The sequence below is a fragment of the Anser brachyrhynchus genome, assembly GCF_964034855.1.
Source record: "Anser brachyrhynchus genome assembly, chromosome: 3".
Classification (NCBI taxonomy): Eukaryota; Metazoa; Chordata; class Aves; order Anseriformes; family Anatidae; genus Anser; species Anser brachyrhynchus.
This window is the reverse complement of record NC_137696.1, coordinates 51,615,985-51,634,149: the sequence shown is the minus strand read 5'-3', so window position 1 is coordinate 51,634,149 and position 18,165 is coordinate 51,615,985. Positions and strand designations below refer to the sequence as shown.

The window sequence follows — 18,165 nt, the reverse complement described above, 5'->3', positions numbered from 1 at the left end:
TTTTACTTTCAATATTGATGTTGCAAAACCATCATAACCAGAATAACCTATTATTCATTTAACAGAATCACGGAGTTGGTTGGAAGGGACCTCTAGTGATCATCTAGTCCAATGTCCCAGCTCAGGCAGGGTCCCCTAACAGGGTGTTCTAATTTTGCAGTTGGATACAGAGCTTTCTCCAAAGATGAAACTCATTTAGGTACTGTCAGGTATTCACTGAGGTACTGAAGTTCATGCTGACACAACATCTGAAGGATATACTGTTAGCCCTCAATACCTGTCTTTATAAATTAAACCACATAACAAATGTGCTGTGCAATGATGTTAAACAACAGCTCAGAGACGTCTGAATCTGTTTCTTACCTATTTTAATGATGCTGCTCAGTTCATATAAAAGTAGTTGGTTATCTCCTCCTGTATCCAGGCGTTGTTCTATGTAGCTGTTCAATTCATACACTACACCTTGCATATTCGTATCCTGATACTAGTGAAGCAAAAAAGTAAGAAAAACATTTTAGAGTAACTCAGAGGTATTTGGCAGTTTTCAACATACAAATTCATTAAAAATAATACATTGAGATTCAATACTAAGTCAATATCAATCGTCCTATTGCAGCTACCTAAAGAACTAGGTCACTGCCGAGTAAGAAACATTTCACTCTGCTCCATTAGCCATTTGTTCAAAATGTACTGAGTAAACCAGTGAGCAATTACTAATTGCCTAAACTTGGCCAAGGTCACATAACAACGTCTCAAGAAAAAACTCAGAGCTGTGACAATTAGAAGGTAAGCAACCTTCAACTCCTTTCTTTCAAGCTCCTTCTCCAATAGGAAAGGAGGCAACTAGCTCCCTTTATCAGTATCTTCCATCTCAAACTCATGAAACAAATGTCAGAAATGTGCAAAGCACCTGAGCTTTGAGCCGGTAGCTTGAGTAGATCCATCTTTGGAATACAGAAGCAATTAACAGCACCCGAATGAAGGACAGATATTGTATGAGTCAAAACCATGCTAGCCATTGTGCTAACAGGCATTTGTCTTGATTGAAGGTGGTAGACAGAGCAAGAAAGAGATTACAAAACAATTAAGATATTTAGACAGGAGAAATGAAACAGCAGCACATGCTAGAATTTCATGAAAAAGGAGAAGCAGCCTTCCTTCAGGGGCCCAGCTGTATTTGGTTATCCAGTTCCTCGGTCCTGAAGGGCTGATAAAACTGGCAGTAAATGTGCATATGTAGCGTAACAGCATCACAAACAATAATTTCACAGAAAGCAATACTTGGCAGTAAATACAGATTCATTACCCTGCCCAAAACTGGTAATGCGGTGACTGAAGAAAGTAATATGGTCAATGACTTATTGAACTCAGTGATGCAGTAAATTTTGTCACACTAAAAATGAAGCTGGTGATATTTAGACAAATTAACCTTGCTTGAAAGACTAAGACTTATTCTCTTGCTCATTCATACGTTAGAGCCAAATGTATTATAGAGCAGACTAACGTAAGCAGTATTACAGAAAACGGCACAAAAGTTCAGAGTATCACAGTCTACCCACCTCTCCCACTTCCATGTGCACACATGTAAGTCTGCTTCATATTTCTGTAGATCTTCTCTGTCTGTATCTTTGTGTACACACATACAAGTGACTCTTACTGACGGATTAGGCACATAACCTACACAGAGTATTCTATGACATAATTTTTGTTATTACTTTCATGCATTTCTACATACAGCACACTATGTTGTGAATACAGAGCCCATGGCTGTATATTTAGGCTACACTTGGATTCTTCACTTCAAACCAAAATTAAAAAAAAAAAAAAATCAACAAAGTATTTGCTGGGTAATGCCAATTCATAATTCCTTTAAATTAAGCAGATCTTAATCTGGACCTAAAAATGGCTCCTGAGAACATACAACCTCTGCCATGACCCCTTCTTAACACATGCTGCTGTATTAATCTATTGTCCAGATGGACATATTGGAACATCTGAGACCTAGTGAGTCCAAAATGTTTTCACTGTATAACAATCCTAACACTTAATAATTCTTTCTACAAATTGATGTGATTATTATAAATTTTGACAGCGATATAAGGTCACACTGCATACATGTATTTACTGCTTGGGTAAGTCTTGAGTTTATAACACGGATTGCCATTACCATTATTAGCACAGTATGGCAGCTGGCAAGCTTCCATTTGCAACTGACTGTCCTCTGCTGTGTCCCACATTTAATAGTGTATACTTCTTCAGAGGGAGAAAACAATGGCATAGTTTCATCAAAGTGGAATTTTTATGAACAGCTTTATACTTACGGTACAGCTGTAAGAAGCAATAGGAAAATGTTGAATGAGAAGCTCTTTTATTCCTATCTGTTAATCCACATCTGCAAAAGTATGTGCAGTATGTGTATCCTAAATCCAAGACAGGTAACCAAGAACAAGTGCATAAAACCTTTATTATATGGGAAAATGCCTTCTCATAACTTGGGAGTGAATACTTTTCACCTGTGATACACAGTCAGGATTTAAATCAACTCTTCAGAGGTTAAAGCTAATACAGTAACAGGAAGCATCAGCAAAATGAGTCCACTGGCATAAGAGCAGTGGCATAATAATAACTTTCACCATAATCAAGCAGCAGTTCTGTGTGCATAGTAATTACATAATAAGCTCTGTGCCCTTTATCCTCACCTCTACAACATATGCTTGCAAACATTTTGTAAGCAGGGAAAATTATTGCATACACTGATGTTACTAAAAGATAGTAGCCTCATAATACATACGGTTGTAATACGGGAGATTTCTATTACTGACAATTTGTGAATCCACAACTGGCCAGATGGACAAATTCTGTCCAGTTTCAAAACTAAGTAATTCTACAACTTAGATCAGTCACCAGCAAGGAATTACTCTGTCATGCTGTGAAATGTTTTTGATTTTTATAACAGTGCAGTGAAAGAGGTTTATTTATTTGGTTTTAGGTTGATAACCACAATATGTTTGGTTGAAAAGCCACAATACTCATTATGAAACCATATATTTAAACATTGAGTAAGTCATAAGCAAACCATGGTACAAGCACTATTCAATGTAGTTACTAACACAGATCTGCATGTATCTGCTGTCACACTTAATTTGGAAAGTAATTCCTAAAAGGAAAATTCAACACACTCAGTGGAAAAAAAAAAATATTTATTTGTCATCAGATTCTTTTTTTTTTTTTAATTTCTTATGGTAGTTTATTTTGCACTTTAAACACTCAACTCCCTTTAATTAATCCATTCTTCCCATTGCTGCCGATTTCCTTCTAAAATTCAGTGTCTACATGTATTTTGGTATATTTAGTGTAAACTTCTGCATTTTGATGGCATTACATTAAAACAATTCAAGTGAATTAGAAAATGGTTTGACACTATCATACCACTATGTTACTGGCATCATCATGTTTCTAATAGTTGCATATATCACAATGCTATGAAAAAACTAATAATTTAATAATTAAGAGAGGAATCATGTTATAAGTATTCATATTTTAAAAAAATAAATAAAAAGGAGAAAGTTTTTAGAGGATTTGTATAAAAAAATATTTCTACGGTTATTTGTCTTTAGAAGGTTGTGGTGCAACAGAACACAGCATGCAATGACGGATGATCTAAGAATAACGCCACGTCTTGTGTCTAAACAAAAAGGCTGAACATCACAAATATTTTATTGCATGAAAAGAGATACTGAAATATCATAGAGTGAGATGAATTTAATGCATTCACTCTGAATAATTATGTCATAAAAAAGGCAAGCACACAATTTAATATATAAAGAAAATTTGATCTATGACAAACTGCAATGAAGATTAATGCACAAGCTTTTATGCTTATAGAAAAGCTGTGCCAAAGGCATTTCATGATACTGCAGAAAAGAAAAAGCCCTTCCTGCTGCAACAAGAAGGCTTCAGTAACAGAGCACGGGGTCAGTAAGTACAATTACAATCCAGAAGTTTATCTGTTTTCTCTGTAACTTCCTAAACTGTTTTTTAAATAGCAATTAGAAGTTGCTTTATAATACTTATTCCTACTAGAGAACACTTTCTCCAAATCAACAACCACAAGCTGCCGCAATAGAAACATTTCCTTTTACAGACTTCATAGCACATGACGTTATCACAAGCTAGGAGGAGTTAGAACAAAAGAACAGCTGGATTTCCATGTAACATGTAAAGGGGTGGCCAAATGTACTTTGGGGATGCAAAATTGCACTGGATGTGGATGAGGAAAAACCCTGCAAAAGCCACAAAACATGGGGAAAAATTAGCCATAGACAGAGAGTTGATGTTGCTTATTTTTCATCTGCAGTTTGGGTATCTTGGGCTGGTTTCAGAGAGAATCACAAGACAGAGCTCTTTGTCAACTGATGCAGAAGACCTCTAGCTGACCACAGGGCTATGAGAGCCAGAGGAGTATTTCTTTCTGGGAGTTGGCTGTAAAGTCCTGTTTTGCTACAGACTCAATAGGGCAGGAGAGCACAGTTGTTTTGCCCAGGAGAATGGAGAAGGTATTGACCTGTCATATCGGTATGCCTTGGAACCTGACTTCTGGGAAAGCAGGAACCAATCCTTGGTCACGCAAACATTTTCTTGTATGTTTTTAAGGCTCCAGGCCCACCCTTATGAGTATTACTAGACCGAATTGCAGAGAGCAATGGGAAATCAATACAGCTCCTCATAATCAGTGCTTCTCATCCAATCTCTGGTCCCAATATGCAAAAGAAGTAAAGAGATGAGGGACACGGCCTAACCCTCACCACTATGCAGGCCGGCTGGACACTGAGCATACAATGAGGACACCAGCAGGTGCTGAAAAAGCTCATGATATGCATGCTGCATCCACTGCCACCCTATCTGTTTGCAAGGCACTCTAGAGGTGCCAAAGGGCCTGCAGCATCAATGGGTGTAGGCTACTCTGTCCCAAGATACTTTGAAACTGAGGTCATAAATGTTATGCGATATCTAAAAAACCTGTTCAGGTAAGAAGATCCTAATCCTCTTCCAGGAGTTGCTGTTGGGAAAAGCAGAGACTCGATAGCCATTGAAGGGTGCTAAATCACTAAGAACAAAAGAGGTACCTGGACCAGGGAGTTTGCATGTAGGCATGGGAATATAAAACGCCTATTCTCTCTTTGGTTACACAGGTAACACCTCAGATAACCAGCTAGTATTTCATCAAACCACCTTAATTAATCTCTCAATAACAGGTTAAAGACTTGAAGGTTCTGCACAATGCCTCATACACGACAATGTCCTCAGGCAGGGACTGGATTTCATTACAAACATTTAAGTTGTGAGATCTGAAACGTGACTGGAATCTGTACCCAAACTTCTTCAGTCTTCTCTTTACACTGACAACTATCCTCTTTCTCTGTGAAGCTTACTATAGGAACTAATATTCTGCTAAACCCCAAACAACAGCTCCTCAAAAATTTGTTCCAGGAGCAAGTTTTCATTCCTTTAATACTAAAGTCTCAGTAACAGAAGTGTCATCAGGGAACCAATCCACAATTTAAGAGATAAAACAAAAAAAAAAAACCTCTTCAAATAAAAAAGTGCATTCATTTGCAGTCTTAATGATCTGAACATTTCCTTGACATTTGACTGAGATATCGGTCTGAACTATTTTATGCTAGATATGTTCATTCTGTGTCAGAAGCATAAAAAGACTGGTCTTACATGTGTAAGTTGTCAATGTAATTGCTACCTGCTTTATATTAAAAATAAATAAATAAATAGATAGATAAATCTAACAACAACACTTTTTTACTCTTTGAGTATATCAAACAGTATATCAGTTAAATAACTTTGGGACCATTAGTTTATTTGTCCACACAATAAACATATTTTTAATTTGAACTGTATTCTTGCCCCCTCCCCTTACCGGAAGGTAGGAGGGAAGGAGGGAAGGAGTGAATGCACAGAGAGGAACATAATGGTGACCAAATGCAGTCCCTTGCAGGCACTGGCAGTCTTGTAAGAGACGTCTTGTTTAAGAGTACTTAAAAGAGTACTTAAAATATTCCACATGTTACTGTACTTTACTATAATAATTAACAAGTATCAGACATCTAATTTAGAAACAAAAAAAAAAAGGCCAGTCATGTAAGTATCACAACAGTTATTTACTTTTTTAAGTGTGAGAAATGAAATACTGATTTCATTTTAGTTATAGTACTGTTACTGCATTTCTGATAATCAATGGGTATAATGAAAGAAGTATTTGTAGAAAAAGACAAAATATTTTATTAAGCCAACTAATAAGGCTGGGAAAATGACATATACTTTTATTTAGGTCATTGCTGTATGTATGCAAGTTATGTGGTATACATCTTTAATGTGAATGTTTATGTGTACATCTACCTTCTGTAGGCCCGGCACTTTCACAAACTGCAAGATTTTGCATTGTTTAGGTGCACTGACAGCTAGTTCACATCTTGTGTAGAAACTGATATTTCTCCTTTGGGGCATGGTTAGCAGAGATAACTGCGGCCCAATAATAGTGAAACATATTTCACAAAAGTGAAACACTGCACATGTGAAGAACTAAAATATGGGTCTGGACCTCATTCAAAAAAAGAAGAGGAAAACCACAGAAAGGGAATAAAATTGCTTGCTTTCTTCAAGGTAGAAATGCTGAGCCAAGGATGTCAAATCCTCAGACTGAAAAATAAAAGTAGAGAGAATGTGGTAAGCAAGCTTACGGTACAGAACTGGCTTTCAAAAGAGCAGTGCACTTGGAGAGGATGCTCAGCAAAATCTCTCAGCTCCAAAAAACCATGAGAGGTAACTAGAACTGGCTTGAGTAACCAGTTTGGTTTAAACTTGGACATTGGAAAGCAAGAACCTATAAAGGGCAGAGTTAGCTGAAGTGATTAATTTTAATGCTTATACATAGCCTCAGAGAAAGCTGCTTCTACACGCATTTGTCTGACGTCTATTCTTCTTGTTTTGACTGGAGAGAACATGGGTTATAACTTGCTCAGTAAATAAAGTTCAGCACTGCAGTACCATACACAGGTATTTATGAATTGTTTATTCACACATCAAATGCCGTTCATGACAAAGCCAAAGAGGGGAAAATATGAAATGACAGTTGGCAGGAAGGCCCTGTTATTATGTCAAAAGATGCAAAAGAGCTCTCACTATGCACAGAAAGGGTTCACAGATATTGAAGGCACATATTTCCCAGCCTTTTTACGTAGCTGATTTTCAAGCCCTTAAGAGATGGTGAACACCTTACTAGCAGAAACTTCTTGTCAAATAGCCCCCATTTGCAGGCATCCCATTCAAATCTTTCCATCAACTCCTTCCCCATTATCAAATTGTAACACCAAAATATTGCTTCACTAGTAACAGGAAAAATACATAACAAAAAGCAAAGGCTTGGCTTAAAAGAACAGAACATTATGATTATATAGAAGTAACCATATAAGCTGTGATTAACTGTAAAGCTCATAAAACTGCATATCTTAATTATATCACCCCTCTAGATTATATAATGCAATAGCATAATGTCAATTAACAGCTTAATTTTAACTTGACAGGGCTGAATACAGCTCCTGTTCTTAAAAAGCTTTTTATAAAATCACATTCTCTCCTAATAGTTGACTTGTGAACACTCTAGAAACATCATGTGCAAAATTAAAAATAATCTTCCTCATTTTCTTTCCACTGTTGCTCATCACTACCATAATATCCACAAGACTTTCCCTATTAAAAATAAAATATCAGCTTATACAAGCATCTTCTTCTCATTACAATGGGTGCAATGCCATTTGTATCTAAAGGCTGAGTATATGTTTGTTCTAGTTCTCCCAACTTTTTGATTAATTCATTGCAGTATTCAGTTCTGGGACAGTAAAAAAAGGCTTAAATATACAATCTTTAGTAAGGAAATCCTACAAAGAATGAACTTGCTTTGTCACATCTTTAATAAGGAAATCCTACAAAGAACAAGCTTGCTTTGCCAATATATCATAAAAAGCCTAAACTTTTGTTATCAGTTGCACAGTGGAGATGCATGCAATTATTGCAACTGTTCACTGAAAACATACTCGCTAATTCTGTAACTGTCAGTGACACACTGTGCTGGGTGCTAGCTGGTGCCAAGGCAGCTGCCAAAAGCTCCAAGTCCAAAAACGGGAAAGGAGAGGATTAAAGTATTATTCCTGTTTCCAAGAATAAAGTACGGTAAATGAGCTAGTCACTTGCTAGGTAATAATTTTCTGGTGTTTATATGGCAAACCTGCAAAGTGAATTGCTGTTGGCATCACCAGAGTTTACAAAGCATAGGTACTTGCCAAAATGCAGCTTCACTAGAAGTATTGTTCAAGTAAACATGGAATGGAAAGTCATTAAGTGAAATGAACAACAGCTAATTTCACTGTGATCGTATCAGGAACATGAAGTATTTTTCTTTAAACTTCAGAATCTGAGGTACAAAAGAGCACATAGTGATCATGGGAAACTTAACAGCACGTAGAACAAAATCCTGGCTATAGTTCATGGAGGAAAGGGGTTATTTTTGCCAACTCAAAAGAATAACATGTCTCCAGCATGCACTGTTTTCACTAATACCATCAAAGAAACACATCTTTGGTCTAGATATACATGAATAGATATGCACTTAGTGCCCAAACTCATATTCCTCTATTTTCTTTTCTTTAGCAGATACAACAGGGAACGCAGATTACAACATTCAGCTGGAGTTTTCTTGATTAAAATAGCTCAGTAGTTGGTTTCCTTTCTGCCCAGAAAACCACTTCTGTAGCTAGGACAGGATCAGCCAGCACACATCTGCACAATAAGTAAGCAGAAAATGCTCAGCATTTCCAGGGAGGTTCCCAAATACTATATCACATGAAAAGGAGATTCTGACCTTAGTTACATATATTTCATAAATACTGGAATAGAGAAAAAAGTTCACAGGTTCACTGTTTGGTCACAGATGCTCATGAGCTATTTTGTAACCAGAATATTTTTCATGCCAAACACAGCCTACAGGAATCAGGAAATCATTTTTTTTTCTCCTTCACCCCACTGGCCATTAGTTATGTCAAGCCAATTTAAGTTATCTTTACATACAACTCCTGATCATCAAAATATTGATGACATTGCTATTATTGCTATTGGTGGACTAGTTTTAAAGATAATAAATCTATTTTGAAAAGGTTTTTTTTTTTTTCCTTTCCTATTCTATAAATCTCAAAATGAATAATTACTGGAGGTTTTCTGCTATCTTCTTGTTTCAAAAAATGCAATGCAATAATGATATCTGAGACTGCTACTCTATTTTGACTCTGAGCTTCTAAAAATGGCAAAAGACTAAAAATGCAATTCCTACAACTACAAGATTTTTCAAAACTCACTCAAATTTACAAGTGTGAAACTACACTAAATACCCTTGAAAATACTGAAAATTCCTTTCAATAATTCAAGAAGTAAGTTTTTGTTTTGTTTTGTTTTCTCAGAAGTGCTAGATGTCATTCATCCTATTGTAGTTTGCTAGTTAAAAGAAATAAAGGCAAATAAATGGCAAGTTCAGTATTTGGAGCCTCTAGAATAATCCTATAATCTTGTATGTTTGTAAATAAAAAAAGTGAGGCTTTTCTGGAAGAGTAAGGGGTAAGATAAATTTAATTAAAAATATCTTCTCTCCAATTTAATTCTATCATCCTGTGTAAGCACAACAATAAAAGCAACTGAAGAAACTGATGTTAGCATATGACTACGAACATTTTAATGTTTTTACTCTTGCCCAGTGTTGAAAGATGGTGTGCAGAAAGATTCAGCTATGCAAAACACATGTTTTCAGCATATTTCTATCCTGGTTCTTTACTAATACAACAATTTTAAACTATTTGGTAATTTAATTCTGGAATAAAATTCTTTTCACTAGGCTTGACTTTTGCTTCCCTATGATACAGATAAAATTTTTGTCTTGACATTTTCAGGAATTAAAAATTAACAGTTAATGACTTTAAAACTCATTAATTCTTCAGTCAACATTAACATGTCTTTTTCTCTGAAAAAAATTACTCATGTACAGCACTTTCCTAATTTAAATTCTAATTTATGTTCAGATTTCAATTAAACTGGCATCTGTTTGAGCTACTGTTGAAAAAAAAAAGAGAGAGAGAGAGAGAGAGGAAATATTACAATGGTCTATATTGTATTATTCAAAAATGCAGCAAACTAAAAAATGTGTCCATATGAGGTGTGGTGCATTACTAAGTGCCAATAGGCCTTCACTCAACTGCCATAACTGCTGAATACTAAGAAACTAGTAGGGGTTACCAAAATGTGTTATAAATTAATAAACAACTAAAGCATTCACTTTTGCCTACATTCTGTACACCATGGAGAATCCGTATATCCATAGCATATCAAGTATATGGAAAACTTCTGCTTGCGTAAACTTATTCTAGGCATCATTCAACCTCTTTTTTTGCAGTCTTGTAAGCAGTGAACTTCACTTCCCTCTTAGGCTAGCCTTCAGCACCCAAGGTTACCAAAGCGAAGTTCCCACTACCAGTCTGTTTCTATTCCTTCCATACCCCAGGGTTTTCTAAACAACTTTACTGACAGCAAGACACACAGCGTGCTTTTGCAGGCATTCAACCAGCCTTATTTCTAATACTTCTCTGATAGACTTGTATTTCTCCTGGGAACATGAGACAGTTTATGCAGGAAGTTCAAGAGGAAGAATAAAATAAGACTATGATTCCACATCACAATGCTGCAAGTGGCCCTCTAATCTTACATGAAAAAATAACTGGACACTTCAGGCTGACTGGGCACATCTGAGGGCAGCAGATTGTCCTGTACTGATCTTTTGTCATCCCCTAGCAAAAGCACTGGTTTCTAACAGGTTCCCCTAATTAGTTCTCATCCATGGACTGAGATTCTGCAGGACACTGTGTCAATCACATGTAAGGCTAGAGTCAGGAATTCACTACTGAATATGCATTTTAAGATTTTATATTACTTTTCATATACACCGCAAAATATTTCAAATTAAAGAATTGAGCTGATCTGTACCATAACACATCTCAAAGGGAATAATTAGATAGGACATACTCCTTCCTTTGTTTCCTCTTTTTATGCATACCACCTCTTGAGGCAGTAACACTGATTAGATAGTCTGCAGTTATGCCTAAATTCAAAGTCCTGTAATTTTCCTGCTTTCTGTGAAGCACCTTTTTAAAACTGGATCACAAAAATAGCACTGAGAAATATAAATTTGTTAATGCAAAATACCCTTTAATTTATTTCCAGGCAATCAAGTGTTCTTAATATTTGTTTTCCTTCTTAACTGTTCTGTAGTCAGTCAGTACACCAACTTTTTCTCCAGAGATCCAGTTGGTACAGGGAATAGAGTAAAACCTTGATCAGAGACTGCATGAAAATCATCTCAAGTGAACAGTGGGCCTCAGAGATTACACTACTTTCTAGAGGGGCTGGGGAGCAGCACTTACCCTGCTGACTTCTTTAGGAGTCGATTCATCTATGAGGAAACAAAACAAACAATTAGGCACTCCTGGAAGTTTCTAGAATGAATGAACAACAAGATACTATGCTTCAAATAACTGGTACACTGCTGTACAATATTTTTCTTGCATAGTTCCATAAAGTAAGTGTAATCTAGACTGGTGCGTATTTACAATGCTAAACTCCAAGATCTAAAAATTAATTATAACTAGGTTAAAGTATTCAAGAATTCTGTGCTGTCTTAATACAAATACAAAGTTTACTATATTTCATAAGTCAGTTCACAGGCCCACTAAACAAGAAAGTACTGTATTATTCTCCTACTTTTATATTCCAACTCAGTAAGACTAGCTAGCATTCCACAGTATGAGAAGTTAAGGCTCTCTGCTAACAGATATACCACCAATGTCCTACATATAAGAGCAAATTAGTGAGTAGACTGAGACTTTCTGTTCCCAAGACAAAAGATGCTACTCCTGTCAACTTCTTTAAATGTGGAAAAAAAAATATCCTTGTGACCATAAGACTATAAGAATATAACCGACTTCAATATATTACAATACATATAATATGTTAAAAACACACAGATTACAGGCATATATATGCTACTATGTTTTTTTCTTCAAATGCCAACCATCATGCATTTTTTGTAATTTAAACATGCACTGATCAACACAGGTACAATAACAGAGCACGAGCTAAAACATTGCACAGTATTTCTGAAAATAAAGGGAAAGCAGTTATACAACAAGAATACATCTACCACAGGAAGAGTTTCTAACTTCCAGTTCAACCACACCAAAAGTAGCTTAAACACACTCTTACCCTCCAGTTTTTTCGTTTGTTTGTTTGTTGTTTTAAACTAGTGCCACAGTCCTCTGACATTTACAATATTCTCTGAGTTCCACAGTTGAAATACAACTGATGAGAAAAAATATCTCTTTTATTTTGAATCTGCACATTTTGAATTTCATCTGATGCCTTCTATTCACCTTATCTTCAGAGCCTATGATTCTACAAATCTGTCCAACAAGTCCTTCTTTGCTTCACACCCTGTCAAAACTTTTCCTGGCTTAAGAATTCTGCCTTGCTTTGCTGCCACTCGCCACTGCTGCTCTCAATGCTCCTGCACCTCCTCCAGTACCACTACTTCCTTCCAGGACAGGAAATCCACAACTGCAGATGATACTGCAGCTGAGGAAAACACAACAGAGACAAATAGAATGGCACAGAGATGATTTAGGGGTCTGTTTTCTAGTTGAAAGAAATAATTCCAAACATTTTCAGATATTTATACTTTATAATACCAGTATCTCTCTCCAGAGTGCTAATAACTAAGAGCCCATTAATGTATATATAAAATTGCAAACATTTTCCCTCAAGTTCAGCAGTCAGCATTTGTCAACATTAACCCCATCAGTTGTGTTATCTCTCAGTTACTCCATGCTTTTAGTATCATGAATAACTTCATACTAAAAAAAAATACATTTATAATTTTTCAAATTTCATTTAAACCTCCTTCCTTACCCAAATCATATATGTATACACTCAAAAGCACAGGTACAGCATGCTGGTAATCCACTAGTGACCTCCCTCCAGTGGAAAAAAAAATAATTTATTGCAATATATCTGCTAAAATAACTACCATCACAATCTCATGGCTTTCACACCACTTTGAGACCAAACTGCTACTGCAATTTCCAGTGATAGGTAGAGGATAGATTAAATGCACTAAATCTAAAGCTAACTACACAGTATAAAAGTCTCATAATCTCCATTTGAGGCATGATAAACAAATTTCCAGTGCTCTAACATCAAAAAGCAACTAATAATTTCATATTTTTAGAAATCCTTGACAATGTAATTTCATAGGCTTATAAAATTTTACAAATGTCATCTACCCAACACGATGAATCCCATACATAGATAATATTGTGCTTTGATTTGTATAACATGAGACACCCAGGTGTGACTCCTGCCCTGCAATTCACAGTTAATTACTTTACTAGAGATAAAAGAATCATTATATTAAGAAGTTATATTAAGAATCATTATATTAAGAAGTTATATTAAGCAGCCATGTGGGTACCCATTTTGCAGGGTACAAAACATGAAAATGGACAGATGATCATTATGTCAAAAAACTTTCAATTTCTTTCTGTGAGGAAATTAAAAGAACTACACTAACAGATCAGAAAGGAAAATATAATACCTAAAGGTACTCAATAAGGACAAACTTCATGGAAGGATTAGCAGAGACAATACCTTTTCAGAATCAAAAAGATAAAACCAATATGCCATTCTTTCTCTTTCAGAAGAAACATAAAAAGTGTTCGGAAGGTTTGGTATTAGATCTCCACAGGTAAAGTTTGCTATTCAGGGATTATGAATGGAGGGGAAAAAAATGAAGACTTTCTTATGGGAAGGAGGAAAGTAAAAAATAGAGGGAGAAAGGGAGAAAAAAAAAAAAGGCATCAAATACTACATTAATACATCTAGATGCAAGTTAAATTTCTAACACAATAAGCTAGAAAATCATCTAATACATTCAAAGAATCCAAAGGCCTAATAAAAGGCCAAAAGGCCTCCTTTTTTTTTTTTTTTTCTTCCCACAGTAAAGGAAGAAACATGACCTCATGAATCTCGAGTGTACTAGATCATTTTTCTGGAGCAAAGGTGCACACAGAGTGACTGAATGCTCACACACCTCCACGCCGATACCCATTTGCTGTATTTTTGTCTGTACAGGGACTCCACACTGTAGGCTGTGGCAAAGCCCTAATGGCTATTTTATACCAGCTAAATACAGAGAAACTCATTGAAACAGCAGATTTCCCACAAATTATTAGTGAGCTCCCCTAGCCAAAATATGGATTAGTTAACACATTTTATGTAGTCGTATGTATATATATGATATATAGTATATGTGTTACATGTAAGTATGTATGTACAGTTTTTTTTTTTTTCAAGAGTTGATCACTTTATATGTGAAACTATCAACAATATTAGTGCATGTCAGAACAAAATCATACACATTTTTGGTACTCTGTGTTAATAATTTTTCAGGTATCAAAAAACATTAACATGACACTTAATTTCTACGAACTGCAGTTTTGCTGTGGGGTAATGGGAGTAGCTGGGAAGAGCACACAACCCTAGCCAGAGGCAATTTTGTGATCCGGAAACACCAGGCACATGTCAGTAACCAAGCAGAAGACCATGGTTTAGCTGGCGTTAGAAACTGTTGCATTCATGTCTTGCTAATTTGAGCATAAATGCTCACTGATACCATAACTGGAAAAACAGGAAACTGTAGGGAACAGAACTAAATGTCAAGGGTTTCCCACCAAGCATGCAGACCAAAACCCTTGTGCCAGCAATGATATCCATCTTGCCCCACAGTGAGCCAGTCCAGTCCACTAACACTACAGGAAATGGTTCACTTTCTAAACTTTCAAAACCAAATAACTGTCTTACACCATAAAAATAAAGTTATGCTCTGTTTTATCTTGACAATTTTGCAAATATGACTATCTTAAATGGCCTCTTCAGATATTAGTGACATCAGGAGAAGTGTATGGAAAACTGAGAAGAGTTCCATGATAAGATTCCGGTTTTAAGAACAAAATTACAGAATCACAGAATCGTCTAGGTTGGAAGAGACCTCCAAGATCACCTAGTCCAACCTCTGACCTAACACTAACAAGTCCTCCACTAAACCATATCACTAAGTTCAACATCTAAATGTCTCTTAAAGGCCTCCAGGGATGGTGACTCAACCACTTCCCTGGGCAGCCCAAATTGCAATTTAACAGCCTTTAATACCTCAACTTTGCTATCTATACAATTATAATCCACATCTGGACACCACGCTAAATTTATGCATGATAATTGGTATGATAATTAAAGGCAGCATCCATCCAAGAAAGCTTCCATACTAAACCAAGAAAAGCAAAATTGTAATATGCAGAAAGCTTGGTATTTGGCACAATACACACAGTCCACGTTTGGTGTGGGTTCTGATTATCTTTTCTATCATAGGGAAAAGGGAGAAAAGTTAAATTGTGTAGTATTTCATGCAAGGGAAAATCAAGTTAGATTTGGCACATACAAAATCTCATTTCATGTACGTATTTCTATGCACATTTTTTACTTTTTAAACAAAAGTGAATGAACGTTCAAGAACTGTAAGATGCTAAGACAGAGTAGTCACAAAGATGACTTAATTCAGCATCTCAGATATGATATTATCATGCATTTATCAAGAAAAAAAATATATTTCTAATGCCCAGGAACATCCAGTTAGATTTATCACAGGAATCTCTTTCAGAAAAACAATACTGTACTTTCTCTTTGGTCTTATGCAGTTCTTTGTTCTATGTAGTTAAATATTACTGCGGATCCACCATCGTTGATGATTACAAACAACTTCTTAGGATTAATTCTGTTTATGAGATCCCAGATAGCTGTACAGTCACATTTTCCCAAGGAATGTTTTCCCACACAGCAGATGTCAGATTGACCTAATAATTTGTCTCTTAAAAAATTGTTTTAGGCTTCTTTTCCTTCAGCTAATAAGACACAAGTTGTTTTGAATGCAATTAGACCAGCGTAAATATCTTTGCTGCTTTTTTTTCCATGAGAAGTGACATACACCCGCATGTCAATAAAAATTCCACATCAGTAAATGTAGACCAACTAAAGACTACTCTGACAACCATGAAAAGCAGTTTACTAGGTTTAATTTAATTCTTCCTTTAGAAGAATAGCATCAGATTCTTTGGTCAGTCAATTTTAATTCCAATTTGCATTCTTATTTTAGATGCTTTGCATTTGGTATCTTATGCCTCCACTGGATTTGCAAGATCTTTGCAAGACACCTAAACTGAGGATGTTTCCTAAAGTGACAGCTATCATATTCCCAAAATTGACATGTTAAAACCATAATTGAAAAATATTCTTGCTTCTTAATGCACAATCTCACCTACAGCATCTGAACAGCTCTCCTGACATTCAGCTGTCTGGATTTATGTCACAATTCAGAAGCACTTGTGAATATTTAATAGACAAACTGAATTAGACAGTTTGTTTAGACATAGACTTAGACATTAAAAGGGAATAATCATTAATATTGATCTGTTGTGCCACACAAGGTTTCTTTCCTTGAAGCAGGACAAAACATGAATTCAAGCTTCTTGACATCAGCAATAAGATCAACATAAGTTCCTGAAAAACAGGTCAAAGGGATGGTCAGTTCATCCTCTTTCTAAAAACAACATGCTAACATGGATGAGAAAGTAAAAAATCCTGAACGAAGACTTCATTGCAGATGTTAGGGAGAGAAACACGTTGTTTGTCAGGTGTCCTACACTCTTTTGCATATAAGCAAACAGGGCATTACACAAAGTAGGAGCTAGGAGACAGCACGTTTGACTTCATTAGAGACAAAAAATGTTTGGAAGCTCAATGTTTTCTCTGACCTTAGCCCTCATGGAACTGATAAAACATTTGGAACAATTTGGCTGGACAGCCTGATCTGGCCAGTACATTTCTAAAGGACTGTCTTCTGAAAGCATCTGTTGTGAGAACAGAAAGGCATATGGAAGATTCAGATTTTGTTCATTTCTGAAATTGCTTAGCCATGCAAAGCATACTGATAGTAGCTGTGCACTTTCGATATCCACAGACAAGAAAATATCCACTATATTGATGTGAGAATTTAAGCTAATCTAAGCAGTGTATTTCTGCAAAATGATGAGAAGAAAAATTGCTTTATTGTTAACATACTTCCTTTCTCCCTTGCTTAAATGACTGGATGATGGATGTACTTCTGAACTTGTGGAATGATTTCTTTCCCACCTTAGCTGAAGTAGTTTTGTAAAATTCTGTAAAAGTTTCTCAGGTTGAATACACCTCAGCAAAAATCATGTTGGAATCTGGTCTCTGACCACTAGAAAGAAACTCAATAAGAAACTAGCAGTGAAGTTCTTCACCAAGAGAGTCCACAATTGTGTTTTAAGGTCATTTGCCTATGACTTCAGATCCTATTCAACGTGACTGTTGAATGAAGACATTGTTAAACGTTTAGCTCATCTGTCTTATCAGTCAGTGAGCTGCAATCATTGTTTATTACTGGAATACAGCCACTAGACAATGGGCTGAAGAGCATGCATAGCAATTTAGAGGTTTTTTGTTTGTTTGTTGTTGTGTTTTTTTTTCCATGCTTATCAGTTTACAAGTACATTTTCTTGGCTATATCTACCACTGATACTGCTTGCCTGATACTGCTTTGTATTTGCTACACAAGCTGTTGTAGGTAGCCTTCTTTAAAATTGATTACAAGTCTTGCAAACATGTTGGGTATAGGAAGTCTCTCACCCAACAGTAATACAATTTCTGTATTACTCTTATTACATCAAACTTGAATTTGTCCTATTTTTTGGCCCCAGAGGATGCTGCTCATTTCTGAGTATCCTCAAAGTTTGCTGCTATTGCTGTATCTCAGGAACAGCATTAACACAACTAAGCTGTTCTCCCACTTCTGAGCAGAGCTGTTCCTTCACTTTTTACCGTTTCAAACATACTGCACAAAGGTTGAAGCTTTTATTTTTTTTTCATTCAGCA

At 36.0% G+C, this 18,165-nt stretch overlaps 1 protein-coding gene across 6 annotated transcripts in view; it reads right to left on the bottom strand.

Moving 5' to 3' along the window:
• The window catches only part of PDE10A (phosphodiesterase 10A), a 190,777-nt gene that overhangs the window by 67,580 nt on the left and 105,032 nt on the right, over nucleotides 1–18,165 (bottom strand). For all 6 annotated transcript variants that reach the window (XM_080588459.1, XM_080588456.1, XM_080588458.1 and 3 more), the window contains 2 exons: nucleotides 11,529–11,557; nucleotides 364–484 (listed from right to left, as the gene is read on the bottom strand). In XM_080588459.1, the coding sequence (XP_080444585.1) occupies nucleotides 364–484; nucleotides 11,529–11,557 (150 nt within the window). The remainder of the gene's footprint in view (nucleotides 1–363; nucleotides 485–11,528; nucleotides 11,558–18,165) is intronic.